We start from the raw sequence: 14,561 nt of genomic DNA on the forward strand, positions 1-14,561 counted from the left end.
ATTATATTATTACTAAATGGTGTTTCTTCAGCTCTCCTACCGATACATTGTGCACCATGTGTTCTACACACCTTCTTCACACTCCGTAACAGGTGTTATGCACTCTGAAACAGGTGTTATGCACTCTGAAACAGGTGTTATGCACCCTGAAACAAGTGTTATGCACTCTGTAACAGGTATTATGCACTCTGTAAATGGTGTTCTACATACTAGGTACTGTTTACTTTTATTTTCGTTATGTAGTGCATCAATTTAAAGTAATTTATTTGAAAATATATCTCTGTCGTGAGCAGCGGGAGAGGAGGAGGAGGAGGAGGAGGAGGAGGAGGAGGAATATCGACATGTTTCTAGGGACTGATGCGCACTTGACCACGAAATACAACACAGCAAGCTGGTGATTTTGGTTAGTCAGCCCATCGTTCTGCCACTGAACTTCAGTTACGTAGGAGGTGCCAACTGGAATTCCTTTTCCCAGCGTACGTCAGTTTGTGAGCAGACGGACCCCGCTGAGGAGGCAGGTGTGGCTGGTGATGGAAGCTGAGAGAGGCAGGTGGACCCAGAAGAGAGGTGGAGCCATGGCGTCAACATTGACGTGTACAGGCGTCCGGTGAACTGAAAGGAAAAGCGGAAATATTAGTGATTTTGGGAGCAGATCGTCCGAGATACATCTGAAAACATGTGTTAAAATCTAAGGATAGTTTGACATCCTCGTTTTGCACCTTCTCATCTTGTCAAGATGTGAGGGTGCTAATACAATATATGATTATTTATTGACAACGTTCCGCCCACACAGTAGGCTTTAACAAGTCACACACAGATCAACATGGGGAGAGAGGATGTGCACATACATGGTGAACGTAGTGACATGAAGAGTCAGGTGAGGTATGTAGAAATTGACTTCTTGGTTGAATATTGACAGGGTGAACAGCCATATAATTGTTAATCTTGCCATTAATCTACTCAAGAAGTCAGCTTTATCTTTGACTTGATAAAGTCCACTGTGTGGGCGGAACGTTGTCAACAAAGGATCTCATTATACCGCATTTGTCTCTTTGTTCATCGTGTCAGTATTTTATATCATTTCTTTCCATCCTGTCAAGGCCCTACAAGTTAATAAACAAAACACAACACTAGAATATTTGTTAGGGAGTCGTTTCACTCCGAGCTCTGTCAGTTCAATGATTGGAATGACAAAACTCGCAGTGAGCGATACGTTTCTGAAATAAATATCCCCTTTCTGTGCCAGTGACTTATTTACATGTTTAACAATGTTTGAGCATGACAGTTCTCACCTCTGCCCGATTTCTTGATCATCTTCTTGACCCTTGGCGTGTACTGCATGACACTGAGGTCGATAGTGCTGGAAGTTGGGATACTGGATCCCAGCTCCTCTGTCATGACTTCCTCGGAGGCTGGGTCCCACAGGGCCCCAAGTAACACCAGCTTCTCCAGTACCAGCGTCGTGCTCTCGTCCTCCTCACTCACAGCTTTTCCTTCAGCTTCACCTCCTTTAGCAGCCAGGCTGGTACACAGCGCTTTGGTGGCCACCACTACCTCTAACCCTGCCGCCTGCAGCTCACCCCAGCAGCTGCGGGCTGCCGCCGCCCACATTGCTGCAGGTTCCCTCAGCAGACCTAGTCGTATGGTCCGTGGTGGTTCAGCTCTGCTAATCATATTATATAGGAAGTTACCTCTTGCTTTCAGTCTTTCTAATTTAACTACAATCTTTTGTAGCTTATCATCTTCATGTGTAATGTCTAGGTCTGGCACACTGGCCTCCAATACGTCTAATAAAGTATTTAGGCCAGTGCAAACTTTAAGCTTTGTAGCTACATTTTCCGACGTTTTTATAAACTCGTCTAGCTCTTGCTTTAGAACTGACTGAAAAGGTCTATGAACTTTTATATTTTTAATTTTCTTATATTTTTTCGTACTGAAACGTTTTGACCAATCAATTTCTTGAATGTACTGGGCGAATCTTGGATTTTCATTGATAGTTTGCAGAGCAATGCTGATATCCCTGGCTTCATCCCTTTGGTTCTTTAGGATAACCATTGGTGCCACACCGGTCAGAGAGACATTTTGAGCCAGGTAGATGAACTCCATCTGTGCAAAGTGATCCTCCAGAGAGGTGGCCTTCGGCACTGCGAAGTGAGTAAGAGACGAGACTCTTCCTGGAACATTTTCTATAGCTTCAGAAGCTAGGTAGACATGCAAGAGTAGGGAGAGAACACTGTGACTTTCCTCAGTCAGTGCTCCCGAGACATATATATCAGAGATGCCAGATGTGAGAGATGAAAGGATGCTGCTGTTTGGAGCAGAACTACCGCTCATCAGAGTTCGCAGTAAATTCTCTGCCTCCTCCCACTGAGTGTCTCCCAGTGTCTGAGCAACAGGAGTGCTGTTGTTCTCCAGTGTCTGGCGTGTCACGAAGGCAATGTGGAAAAGAGCAAGACTAAGAAGGCACCACTTGCTCCACTCATTGTTATAAGCTGACAGGCGACTCTCTCCGACGAGTTCATACAAATGCCGAAGAGACTCTTTGATTGTTGATGGTAAACATAAAAATACTTTATGACAGGAAGTCATTAGACTAACTGGCAGTTCATCATCATTGTTAAAGTACATCCATACCTGAAATCGTTTATTTGCTGTTTTTATCAAGTCATCCTTAAGAAGTTCGTTCAGACAGTTAATACACGAGGCAGCCTCTGTGTTCTTTTTGAGGAGAAACCAGTAACCTTTCTGAACACAACGCTTGAGCCGCAAGCTGAGAGTCTCCTCCCTGCCTTGGCCAAGAGTCAAGACGTCCAGTGACTCTGGATCAGATGTCAAAACAGGATGACAGAGTGGCTGCACTTGTTGCAGGATGTACTCCACGTCCAGTGGCTCTGAGCTGTACACAATAATAGGTTCAGAGGCGATACCTTTGCTTGCAACAGAAAGGAGAGCCTTAGCTGTGGCCTCACTTGCCTCTTGTTTTAGAACTCGCTGAACGTATAACATGGCTGCTTCATCCAGACGGTCTGACCTCAAGCACTTGATGAGAATAAGCTTAGCGAAGCCACGTATTTTCCTTTCCATTTTCTTGGGAAGCGTTATTGTCTCGGGCTGTTCAGTGATGTACCACACACGCCACAAATTTTCGTAGGTTATCATATGGTCGGGCAGGTCACAAAACGGCTCTGTAGATGACAGAGTCAGCACATGAACCCACTGCCGCTCAGTGAGCCACTTAGGACGCGATGTTGTTGATAGTTTGGGCTCTGAAAACTGTGTGGGAGAGGTGTGGCACCCAGGGTTGAGGCGAGATCGCAAGTCTACAGGAGTGTACGGAGGACCTGCCTGGAGTATCAGCGGTGTGTACAGGAGAGAGCAAAACTGTGGCGTCAACATTCCGAGGTGACATTCATACCACATCGCCAGTATGAGTCCCACTGTCACCAGGGATATCCGGCTCACCTGCTCCTGTAGGTGCCTGAAAGCAATAAGAAAATATTAGTAAGATAACGTAACAATAATTCAGGATACTAAAAAATATTTCTTAAAAAATAACAAAATCTGGATAAAATAGGTTGCTTTTGTGAATTTTTCCCATGAAATCAGCCATTTAGTAGGACGTTGCCTTCTTAAGATGGTGCTGATGCATTGTTACATTACTATGGCAGAAGTCACTGACCTGTATAAAGACTGGAGCATTTTAATGACTGTGTTACTCTCCAGCATCCTTCCCCATGAGAAAGAGAAGCTCTGAGGTTGCATATCGTTGATGATGAGGCTGCTGAAACGTTCTATTCCTATCGTGAGGGATGGCTGCAGGCGGGGAAAGCGTTCCACAATTAAGTATAGTCGCGTCATCAGTTCTGCTATTTTCCTATAAGTGTTATTTCCATCCCTGGCTAAATCAAGCGTTTTACGGAGGTCAAGACATTTCTTTTTCGCCTCGGCTGCTTTTGCACACGCAGCCTGAAGCATTTCCATCAAGGCACTCTCCTCCAAAACATCGTCATCGAAACGGGACATAAGATTCCTGATTGTCTCTTCCTGCTCTGAGAGTTGCTTCTGTCGGTCGAGCAAGTCCCACTCACTCTTCTTCAAAGCCTCTGCCAGGTCGGGCTGACAGTGAGAGGCCACTCTATCCGTCAGGAGAATCTCCAGACCTTCCTGCTGACTCTCCATGTTCACTACATTAACCAAAGTTTTGATATTATTACTGATACGAGTTTCTCGCTCTTTTAATAATATTACAAGCTTAAAATTATCGTGAACATTTATCTTTTTCTCGCCGACTTGAATGATATTTTTATTTATTTGATCATCGGATCTCGCCAGCTCCATTTTAAGAATTTGAAGAATGTGAATAGGCAGCGAGAGCTCTTCTTGTATTAAGACACACGTTATCCCTTTCTTCATAATATCCTCAAGTTCGACGATATAATCATTTTTATTAAGATCAACTTCCACTGAATCCTTCCATTTGCGGATCCACTTTTCTAGTACGCAGTGGGGATCCAGGATGAGCTGAGGGAGCCTGGAGTTACAGATGACAGCAGCATTCTCCAGGGAAAATATATCTATAGGTAGGCATTCCTCGTGCCACTTTACCCGAGACTCCAACGGAGCCAAAATATCCAAAACATTTCTTTCTTTGGTGTAAAAAATGCACATTTCATCCATCTTATTTTGCCAGTCTTTAATGACCCTCTGTCGTTCATTGTAAGTAAATTCTCCAATATATGTCACAAAACCTGCAGCTAATACTGCATCACCAAATATATTGCGGAGCTTTACGCTACAGTGAGACAGAGATTCCTCCCAGTGTATCTTGTTTTCTCCCAGTTGTGCCATAACCTTCTGGGCGAGTTGTATTCTTCCCTCCAAAACCTTCATCTCCTCTTCAGCAGCCTCCAGTTGCTGTTCCTTTTCCTTCAGCTGTGCCATAAGGATTTGATGCTCCATTCCGAACCCAGCCAGATCTTGTTCGTATTGCTTAATAGCTTCTTCCGTTGCTTCAATGTCCCTGCCAATGATGTCTGCCTGAACTTTCAAAGGATGGTAGTCCTTGTACACCCTGACGTACTTTTCAAATGAGTGTAGCCAGTTCAGGAAAGTTGCACATGTAAAAGATTCTTCTGTAACTTTGTCAATATTTAATTCTTCCATTTTCAGGTACGACTGGATTTTCAGTAAATTTTTTTCGCTTGTGTCCTCAACAGAAATTTTTCTAATGGAGGAAATAAAATTTAATCCATTCGCCATTTGCTTTTTGGCTTCGTTCCACGATGGGTCTAATCCAAGTGTCATTAATACAGCATCGAATACTAATTCGACACATTTTGGTGGCCTCCCAAGACTTTTCAAAATTTCAAATTCTGCTTTTGTTATACGATCTAACTTGCGATGAATGGCTTTCATTTCCAGCTTAGGAGCAGTGAGGTCACGGCTTATAAGTTCTCCTATTCTAGTTGACTCGTCCTTCTGTCTCTTCAAGAGCACAGCATTCTTGGCCAGGTCCTTCTCCAGCCTCCCCTGCTCAGACTTGATGTTCCTCATCTTGAGAACAACACCTCCGCATGATTGCTGTATGTAGGTAACTTGAGCTCGCTGCTCCTCCAGCTGGTTGGACAGCTCTAACACTCGCTTCTGAGTGTCTTCAAACTTTACAATGCTTGTCTTAAGTCTTTCCTTATCCTTAATAATATCACTGAACAATTTGTCATGCACTTGCAGGAACATTGTCAAAAATTCTAAGAATCTTGCAGAAGGATTTGAACCAGTGTCGCAGTGTATAATGGCCATTATTTCTGCTACAGATTGTACCTTCATCTCCGTGAGGTTTTCTCCCAGATTTTCTAAAATAATTTGCTTGCCAATGCTGTGAAGGTCTGCCATACACCATTCGTGGAAAGTGTCAACGCTAAAGAAAACGGATACTGCTGGTAAGTATTTCAGAATCTCATGGGCTTCTTCCAGGGAAGGAACACATATGCAAACTTTAAGGTAAGCTTGCCACTCGCTTGCCTTCTCTGTATATTGCTGCTCTACAAGCAAATCGTTCAAAAATTTCAGATTCCGCACATTCTCTACAATATTCCAGTCAATGATAGCAAGAACAGGTATTCTCAGCTTTAAATCTGTTAATATATTTTTGGATTTTATTTTTGCTTCAATTTCGGTTCCAATAACATCGTAGATCTTGTAGCCAGCCACTGAGGACGCGAGGCGCGCACAGGTTTTCTTGCCACAACCCTGGGGCCCCACCAGAACGAGGTGACCTCCTATATTCTCTAGTGCTGGCAGAGAGTTTGCGCCCCTCCCAGAATTCTCCTCCCGAGCACTTCGTATCCCTAAAATTCTCAGAAGTCGAACAGTGTGGTGTATAAGGCTGTCATGGATTGCAAACATTTTATTTCTACCAATGAGACTTTGCCCAGCCTTGTGCAGAATAGGCCTAAGCTTCTCCAGATCTGAGTCTTCGTAAAAGTTGTCGTCGTTACCAAGTCGAGTGAGGAGAAACACACTGGGATCATCACAAATGACGTCAAGGCTTATGCAGAGATATTCTGATAGAACTTCTTTCATTAGGTTATCAAAGTCGGAAGAAGGTACAACTCCTAAATCATGGAATACTCTATAACACTCGTGAGTAAAATGTTTCAAGAAGTTGTCTCGATCCTGGGTTTCTTCATCTGCCAGTTGAAGGCCTTTTAATACCGAGACTATTTGTCTAGGATGATGGATCAGAGGTAGATGATCACCACACTTGACCTGACTCTTTTCCCCCATTCGCCGATAAAGGTAAATAATTCCTTCAGCTATCACAGACTTTAAGCATTTCACCTCCTGCTCAAAATGTCCAAGAGTTTTGTCATACAGCTTGCCAAAAATAGATTCTAATTCAGCATTCTCAAAATCTGGCATTGTCAGAACATGGAAAGATTCCGCCCAATATGTATCAATGTTTTCTTTAATCTCTTGGGTTTTTTCTTGGCCAAAGTCACAGTCTCTTGCTTGAAAAGTAAACATGTAGCACAACTCGGGAATTTTAAGAAAAGAATTACTCTCACAGCTGTATAATTTTCGATTGTTTGTAGTGAACTTTACTGTTGCTAAAACTTCATGCAAATGGACATCTCCATCACTGCAATGAAGATCATCAATCAGCAAATGTAATCTTGTATTTTTACAGGCAAGAACGTTTTTACCCTGCTTAATGAGACTGTTTTCAATTGCACTCTGAATGTCATTAGGTCTAGTACATGCTGTTTGGCTCATAACAGTTATCTGTCTCGTGGGATCAGGTGTCTGACTCAACACGTTGATAATGGTACTTTTCCCTGACCCAGGAACACCTTTCAGAAGAACAGGAATGCCTTCAGCCATTAACATTTGGGTCATCTTTGTGTACTTAATGATTCTGTCCGTTGGAACAATACTAGAGTCAAACACTGGAACATGAAGGTCCTCTAAATTAGGTGAGAGCTTGTTCCAAGGGGCAAAGTGTCCAGTAGTTATATCTACATAGTAGTCGTAAATGCCTCCCTCTGGCACATCCTCGATCATCCTGGTCACTACTTCTTCAAATTCTGCAGCTTCTGCAGAAGAGATGTCAGCCCCAAAAGACCAAATTATGCTAAAGATGAAAGCTGGCGATAGCCTAGTTACCCAGTCCTCTGGATCAGCATCAGCCAGCTCAGTCTCCATAAGAGATCTCATAATAGCCACAAAAGCCTTAGCTTTCATAATCATAGATGGTTTTGTAATAGTTTCAGAGTCTAGTATATTTATAAAATTGGGAAGATTCTTCTTTATCAGGGTCTGTAGAGCTCTTGAAATTCTGTTATTTGTGATAGTTCCTCGCCAGCTCTGAATGATATCCTCCCAGAGTTGAGGTTGAGGGGGAAAGTATACAGCGTAGCAGGAGGCCAAGTCCGCCGGGGAGAGGTGGCTCAGGACTCCAGAGATCTCAAGAATAATCTTCAAGTTACTTGGCAGTGAGATTGTTTGTCGATGGCCAGTGAGGAAATTGTTGTTTGTGAAATGCAAGTGAAGGAAGAAGCTACTGAGCCAAGGATGTCCTTGAGGTCCTTCGAATATGAGCCAGCTCTCAGAGGTAAGACTTGACCGGTGGAGCCTCCTCAATACATGTGGTAGGTAACCCTCACTTGTCTTGACTGCCACCTCCTCGTTGGGACCGTACAGGAAATCATGCTCAAGTACCAGAGGATTAAGTACGTCCGTCTTGGTAACCTTGAAGCTTGCATTTCCTTCGTCGTTAAGTCTGTTGAAAGTACTTTCCAGTAACCTTAAGGAAGTTGATTTTCCAGAACCAGAATTTCCAAACAGAAGAATTATTTGATTTTTTGATATAGCATCATGTAACTGAAGTATTTTATCGATAAAATTATCTTTGACAATAAGATCATTCTCCTTCATTTCTCTAATTACAGCTTCTTTCAACACTTCATTGGTGGGAGATGCAGCGTCGAATTCGGGGAAAAGAAGTCTAAACACTTCCTTAAATGTAGGCAAATCACTCTCTTTTAGTTGCGGAATCAGGTATTCTCTCAGGGCAAGAGGAATGGTATCTATTTCGTCGATTTCAGGGAATCTCTTCATGATATCCTTAGCAAGAGTGACGATGATAGCGGCGCTCTTGGTTCCCAGCTGCCAGCGGTAACGGGTGGGAAGGGCCGTAGCTAGGCTCTCCACAGCCTCGCTCACTTTCACTGACAGACTCCGGAACTCCTTAAACCCTTCCACCAGCATCATGCATTCTGTGATCATCTGCATGCAAATGTATACTTGTCAGATACAGGACAGAGTAAAATGTATATTAAGAGCTTTTATGCTTTTTGTAAAGCTTCATTAAGATTTAGTCAAAGTGTACTAGAGGCGAAACATTGTCACAATGATTGCTTGCTCTCTCTCTCTCTTTATCTCTCTCTCTCTATATATATATATATATATATCTCTCTCTCTCTCTCTATATATATATATATATATATATATATATATATATATATATATATAATATATATATATATATATATATATATATATATATATATATATATATATATATATATATATATATATATATATATATATATATATATATATATATATATATATATATATATATATATATATATATATATATATATATATATATATATATATATATATATATATATATATATATATATATATATATATATATATATATATATATATATATATATATATATATATATGTATATATATATATATATATATATATATATATATATATATATATATATATATATATATATATATATATATATATATATATATATATAAGATCACAGTAAACAGGTGATTTTAAAATATGCAAAACAACCACTGTGAAAGAGTAGTGAAATTCCAAGCGATTTCGTGACTACTCACATTGTCAAGGAACTATATATATATATATATATATATATATATATATATGTGTGTGTGTGTGTGTGTGTGTGTGTGTGTGTGAATTTAAATGTATCCATAAAGATATTAATTGGTTTGGCCATCATATGGTGGATTCGTTTATTTCTGCGTTAAATCTTTCATAAAAAATCAGCCCTGTTGTTTAATGCTTTTCAGAAAGAGTTATTATAGTAATATTACTTTATATTATGAATGACATTACTGAATTTATTTTAGATCACTGTAAGGAAAAATACATAACGACATAAAGAAAAAATAATGAGAAATGATGAGGGCAAGATTTGGTAATCGAATTACTCACTTGTATATCTGGAGAAAACACAACCACAGGTTTGCACTGTTGTTTGAGTATGTCCATAACCTTGAGAGAGGAAGGGTGGCTAGGCTCCATCTCTAACAGCACAGCTGACTGAGGCGACAAAGTAACCCTTACTCCCTCCAGGATTTTGATTGGTGTCTGCTGCAACTTGCTGCCTCTCACAACACCAGTCTTAGCTCCTCCTGTAGTTGCTACTGCTCGCTGTGCATCTTGGATCACACGCAGCATCTCGCTGAAAGCAGAAGCAACATCGAGGTTGAGGCGGTGGGCATTTTCGAGAAGTAACCAACTGTGGGACTGGCTGGTACCCAGAAGATACTGTACTAGCTGAACGGTAGTGAGAGAGGCAGTGCAGGATACTGTAACGAAGTGGCGTCCCAGAAGCTGTCCCATCATCCTAATCGTCTCTGTTTTTCCATAGCCATAAGCACCCAGCATACCAATAGCCACACCCTGAGAAAGTACTCTTGCCAGGTTTAAAATGTTGCGCGTCATGGAAGGAGTTATTGACACAAATGACCATAATCCTTGATACTCCCAGGAGTAAGCAAAGTCAAAGGTGCCGATCTGCAGTAGCATGTTATCGGAATCTTTGTCCCATGTGTACCTCATGAGCATCTCGCTCTCACTCGTCAGACCTTTCCTACTCTCGGATGCCGATGTAAGGAAGTCTCTTATGTGCAGGACTGTAAGATAAAACAGGCGAATTTTTTCTCGCACTAACTTGGGTAAATTTCCCTGCAGACATCCATCCAATCTTAGTTGAGAGTCCCTCACCTTCCTTTTAAGAACTTGAAGCTGGTCTGAATTTAGATGACCTTTGAATTTAGCCAAAGCTCGACTTATTTCCACTGTCCAATGCATGACAAAGGCGATAACAGCGACTTGAAGAGGCCAGAGCTTCACAATATCATCCACTTTCATCGCTGCAGATTTCATGCTGTTTCTGCATTGCCTCACATTGTCTTTAAGTGTTGATTCTATGCCAGAAGAAAGGTTCTTGAGCCATGTGTCAAAAGAACCGATAATCGGAACGTAAGAATTTAGCTCGAGAAATTCTCCTTCTTTTGAATACACTCCAATAATTTCCAGTGCGCCTAATTGGCTATTCTTCTCCTGCTTTATTCTAGCTATATTAGTAAATAATTTTGAAAGAAATTTCTTGGCATGTTCTCCATCGAGGACAGTAGATATGGCTGCAACAAGGTCGTCTTCAGACAATAGCCAAAACCGGGAATATTGTTCTTTTCGGTCCTGAAGATAAGGTTTCACATGTTGAGCCATATTATTAAATTCTCCAGACATTAACTTTATTTCTTCTTGGAGGTCTTCCTGAAGAGCCACAGCTTTGAGGAAGTGTTCTGACGTCATGAGTGTAGATAACTTCTGCCACCTTTCATTGAGGGAATCAAAGATGGCTGTGGCATGTATTAGATGAAGCCTCACGTCCATAACGTGGAAGAAAGGCTCCCAAGTGGCCCATTTCTTCTGCAACTCCTCTATATTTTCCAGGAATAGTATCATGGACGTGAGAATGCAGCGGATGTCTTCAATGTCTTCAAAATAGGGCTTAGCATGGTGTGAGACAGACAATATCTGTAGCCTCATGTTCAGCCCTGCAATGCTTGAGTTGGCTTCCAGCGTTGACTCAACCACAGACACACCCATGGAGGCAATGGGCTTGAGGCTCAGAGTTATCTGCGAGGCGATATGCTTTATATCTTGGATTTCATTAACAATTTTGGTTTCCTCTGTTGAATCTATTATGATAGCAGACATTTCTTTTTTGTACGATGTTAAGTTAAGCTTCTGGAGGAAGCAAAGAGTGAATTCTTCGGAATTTTGATCAAATTCAGTCTTGACAAGCGACTTAATCTGACACCAGTGATGATCTTTTAGATTAGCATTTTGTAGATTTAGTGTAAGAGGAACCAAAAGCTTGCATAACTCTACTCTAGTTAATATTTCCTCTTTCAACTCCCACTTGCTGTCTCCAAGAGCAGACGTGTCTTCAATGTCTCCTTTTGCAAAAGCTGCGAAAGGCTGTATTGCTCTTATTTTTTGACCATACGTAGATAACATATCCTGAAGTGCCACAACACTTACTTCCCAAACAACTATGGCTGCCCAAGTGTCCCAGGTTTTCTGCCACTCCTCTAAAAGTGACCACATTTTCTCTGCGGATTCAAGATTATGCTGAAAGGCTGGGAGCTCTGGGAACTCAATCTGTGGCAATGACATTAATTTCAGAGTCTCATTAACAACCAGCTTGTTGATAATGTTTGTCATCATATCTTTTAAATTTTTAATATTTTCCTTTGCCTCTGGAATAGTTTTGTCAAATCTTGTTGGCAGCATTTGCTTGAATTGGATCTTGAGGCTTTCAACTTCTTCAATGACTAATTCTGATCGTTCAGTGTATGCTTTCCTGTAGGTATCTAGAGCTATGTTTAGCTCAAGTATCTTGTTCGTCAACGCTGTTCCCACAGTGTCCCACTCACTTTCAAGTTGAGACAAACGTTTATTTACATTTGACGGAATTTTATAATGATACTTTTTCAATACCTCAAATTCCTCCCTGACAGGGCAGAACTCATTTCTGCAATTTGTCAATTGCTCTTTTGCTAAGAGGCATTCTTCAGCGGAAGAAATGAGAGAAGGGATGTCTTGTGGATTACTTTTGAGCAAGACTCTTGTTTCCTTGTTATAATTATAAAAAAAATCTAACTTATTTGAAGCTCTTTTGTAAAGATTGTTTTCAAACTCACATATCCAAGATTTACAAAGTTTAATAAGTTGCTTCTTCAGTTTTTCAGAACTGATATAGAATGTTCCCACTTTCAAGTGGTCGTCAACATTTTCGATTTCTCTTAATTTCTTCTCAAAAGTCATAATATCCGTCTCAAATACATAGACAGAATTGGCACTCTTGAGATAATGTTCGAAAAATTCTTCTCTGTTTACTTCCCATAGATCGCGGTATTCTTGCCACTGTTCTAGTTTCTCTTTCAAATTATCCACTTGCATCTGGAATTCGGTTGACAGCTTTTTTTGTAGTTTATTACACAGTTCGTCTTCGAGAGTTTTCAAATGGTCATGAGCTTTTGCCTTTTCAAGAGCAAATCGCCTTAGAAGACATGGTATTTTACCCAGACTCTCGGAAAACTGAGTTTGAAGGGAAGTCACAACTTTCAACACACGGTTCACTGAGGGCTTGCAAACAATTTTGGAGTTCGTGAGGCTTATGGAAAGCTTGAAGACTGGAGTGAGTTGTTCCGTGGGGCAACTTCTGGATCCCATCAGCATTCCCTCAAATGATAACAAAGACTTCCTAAGAATTTCTTTCTGGCAGTCCAAGAAAAGATAGTCAATTCTTAACACATATGCAAGCCACGCTTCCTCAGACTTAACGATGGATCTGTTTATGAGCTTCTTATACAGGGAATCCATTATTTCTTCCATTTGTAAAAACTCACTTCTCACTTTGGTAATCGTGATGTCGAGCTGTTGAATTAGGTCTTCCTGGAAACCGTCATTTTCATAGACCTTTTCACCGTCATTGACATACAGGGCCAATTCCTTAGTTTTCATGAGAATATTTGAGAGATTCTGATTGACATTTAAATATTGAGTCACTTGCTCTTGCACGGCACGTACTATGGCGCTGCACCTGACCAGGAGGGCCCCCGTCTGCTGCCGATCCTTCCAGCTAACGATGGAAAGTCCAGGAAAGAAGGCCTTAACCGTCTTCTGTATTTGGAACTCAAACATTTGCGCCTCGTCACGAGACATCCTCGTCATGAAAGTGTTGAAGCCATCAGCACATTCAGATACCTGATAAAGCAGAAAGGCAAAGTCCACTGTGTTATGCAGCTTAGAAACACATCACACTATTACCGTTACCATATTCAGTTACGATATTACCCACACTAATATTTTGTTTTAATCACAACTAACTTACAAATTGAAAACAACACTACACGACTTTTTAGTCCGTCCTGGATCATTACTAAGTCAAAAGTGATTTGTTAATGGTCTACGACAGACCAAAACGTCATCAAGTTGCACATTCAATTTATGAGTTATTTGTGAATTTGTTCCAGCAACGATGTTGTGTCATTTAATCTTCGGTAGTTTCATTGCTATCCTACTTCGTACCATTAGAATAACCTATGCCACAAAGCAGTAACTCAAGAAAAATACAATTAAAACAGTAATTACGAGTATTTTTTTTTAAATCTAAGTATGACTCATTTGTATTAACCAACATCCTGATAATTTAAATTTTCACGCAAATGTGTATGCATCACCTGCTTCCTCATGGCCATGTAGACGTTGTTATCTACGAAGATGGAGTTGAGGCTCTCGGGAACATCAAAGCCCATAGCCTTCCACGCTGCTGCCTCCTCCAGGTTCTTGAAGAGCTGCCTGTGTCAGCACATAGTCACTGAACTGTCTTTCTAACAGCAATGTTAATTTGGTAATAAAATTATTAACTTAATTTTCTATTTTAGCGCCGTTTTAGTTACATTATGTTAATGATAGCTAACTAAATTTAAATTTTTTTTAACATTTATTAACACTATTAATATGGTACATATTTTTAATCAGGGGGAAAAACGATAGCCCGTATGGGTCATACAACCCTAGGGGGTTGGGAGGTGTTCAGATTCGATCCAAGGAAGGGAAGGATAAGACCGGTTCTTTGAATGAAGATCATCTTACCGACACCAAAGTACCTCCTATGAGGGGTCCTTTTCAATGTTATATG

At 40.7% G+C, this 14,561-nt stretch overlaps 1 protein-coding gene across 1 annotated transcript; it reads right to left on the reverse strand.

The window, feature by feature from the left end:
* Positions 1-346: 346 nt before the first annotated feature.
* Positions 347-13,591, reverse strand: LOC128690439 (dynein axonemal heavy chain 2-like). Its single transcript, XM_053779120.2, has 4 exons — positions 9,773-13,591; positions 3,680-8,787; positions 1,293-3,478; positions 347-612 (listed from the first exon to the last, which is right to left on the reverse strand). The coding sequence occupies exons 1-4, from the start codon at positions 13,589-13,591 to the stop codon at positions 482-484; spliced, it is 11,244 nt and encodes a 3,747-aa protein (XP_053635095.2). The 3' UTR covers positions 347-481.
* Between the last annotated feature and the right edge of the window lie 970 nt (positions 13,592-14,561).

This window comes from Cherax quadricarinatus, chromosome 1 (assembly GCF_038502225.1).
Source record: "Cherax quadricarinatus isolate ZL_2023a chromosome 1, ASM3850222v1, whole genome shotgun sequence".
Taxonomy (NCBI): domain Eukaryota; kingdom Metazoa; phylum Arthropoda; class Malacostraca; order Decapoda; family Parastacidae; genus Cherax; species Cherax quadricarinatus.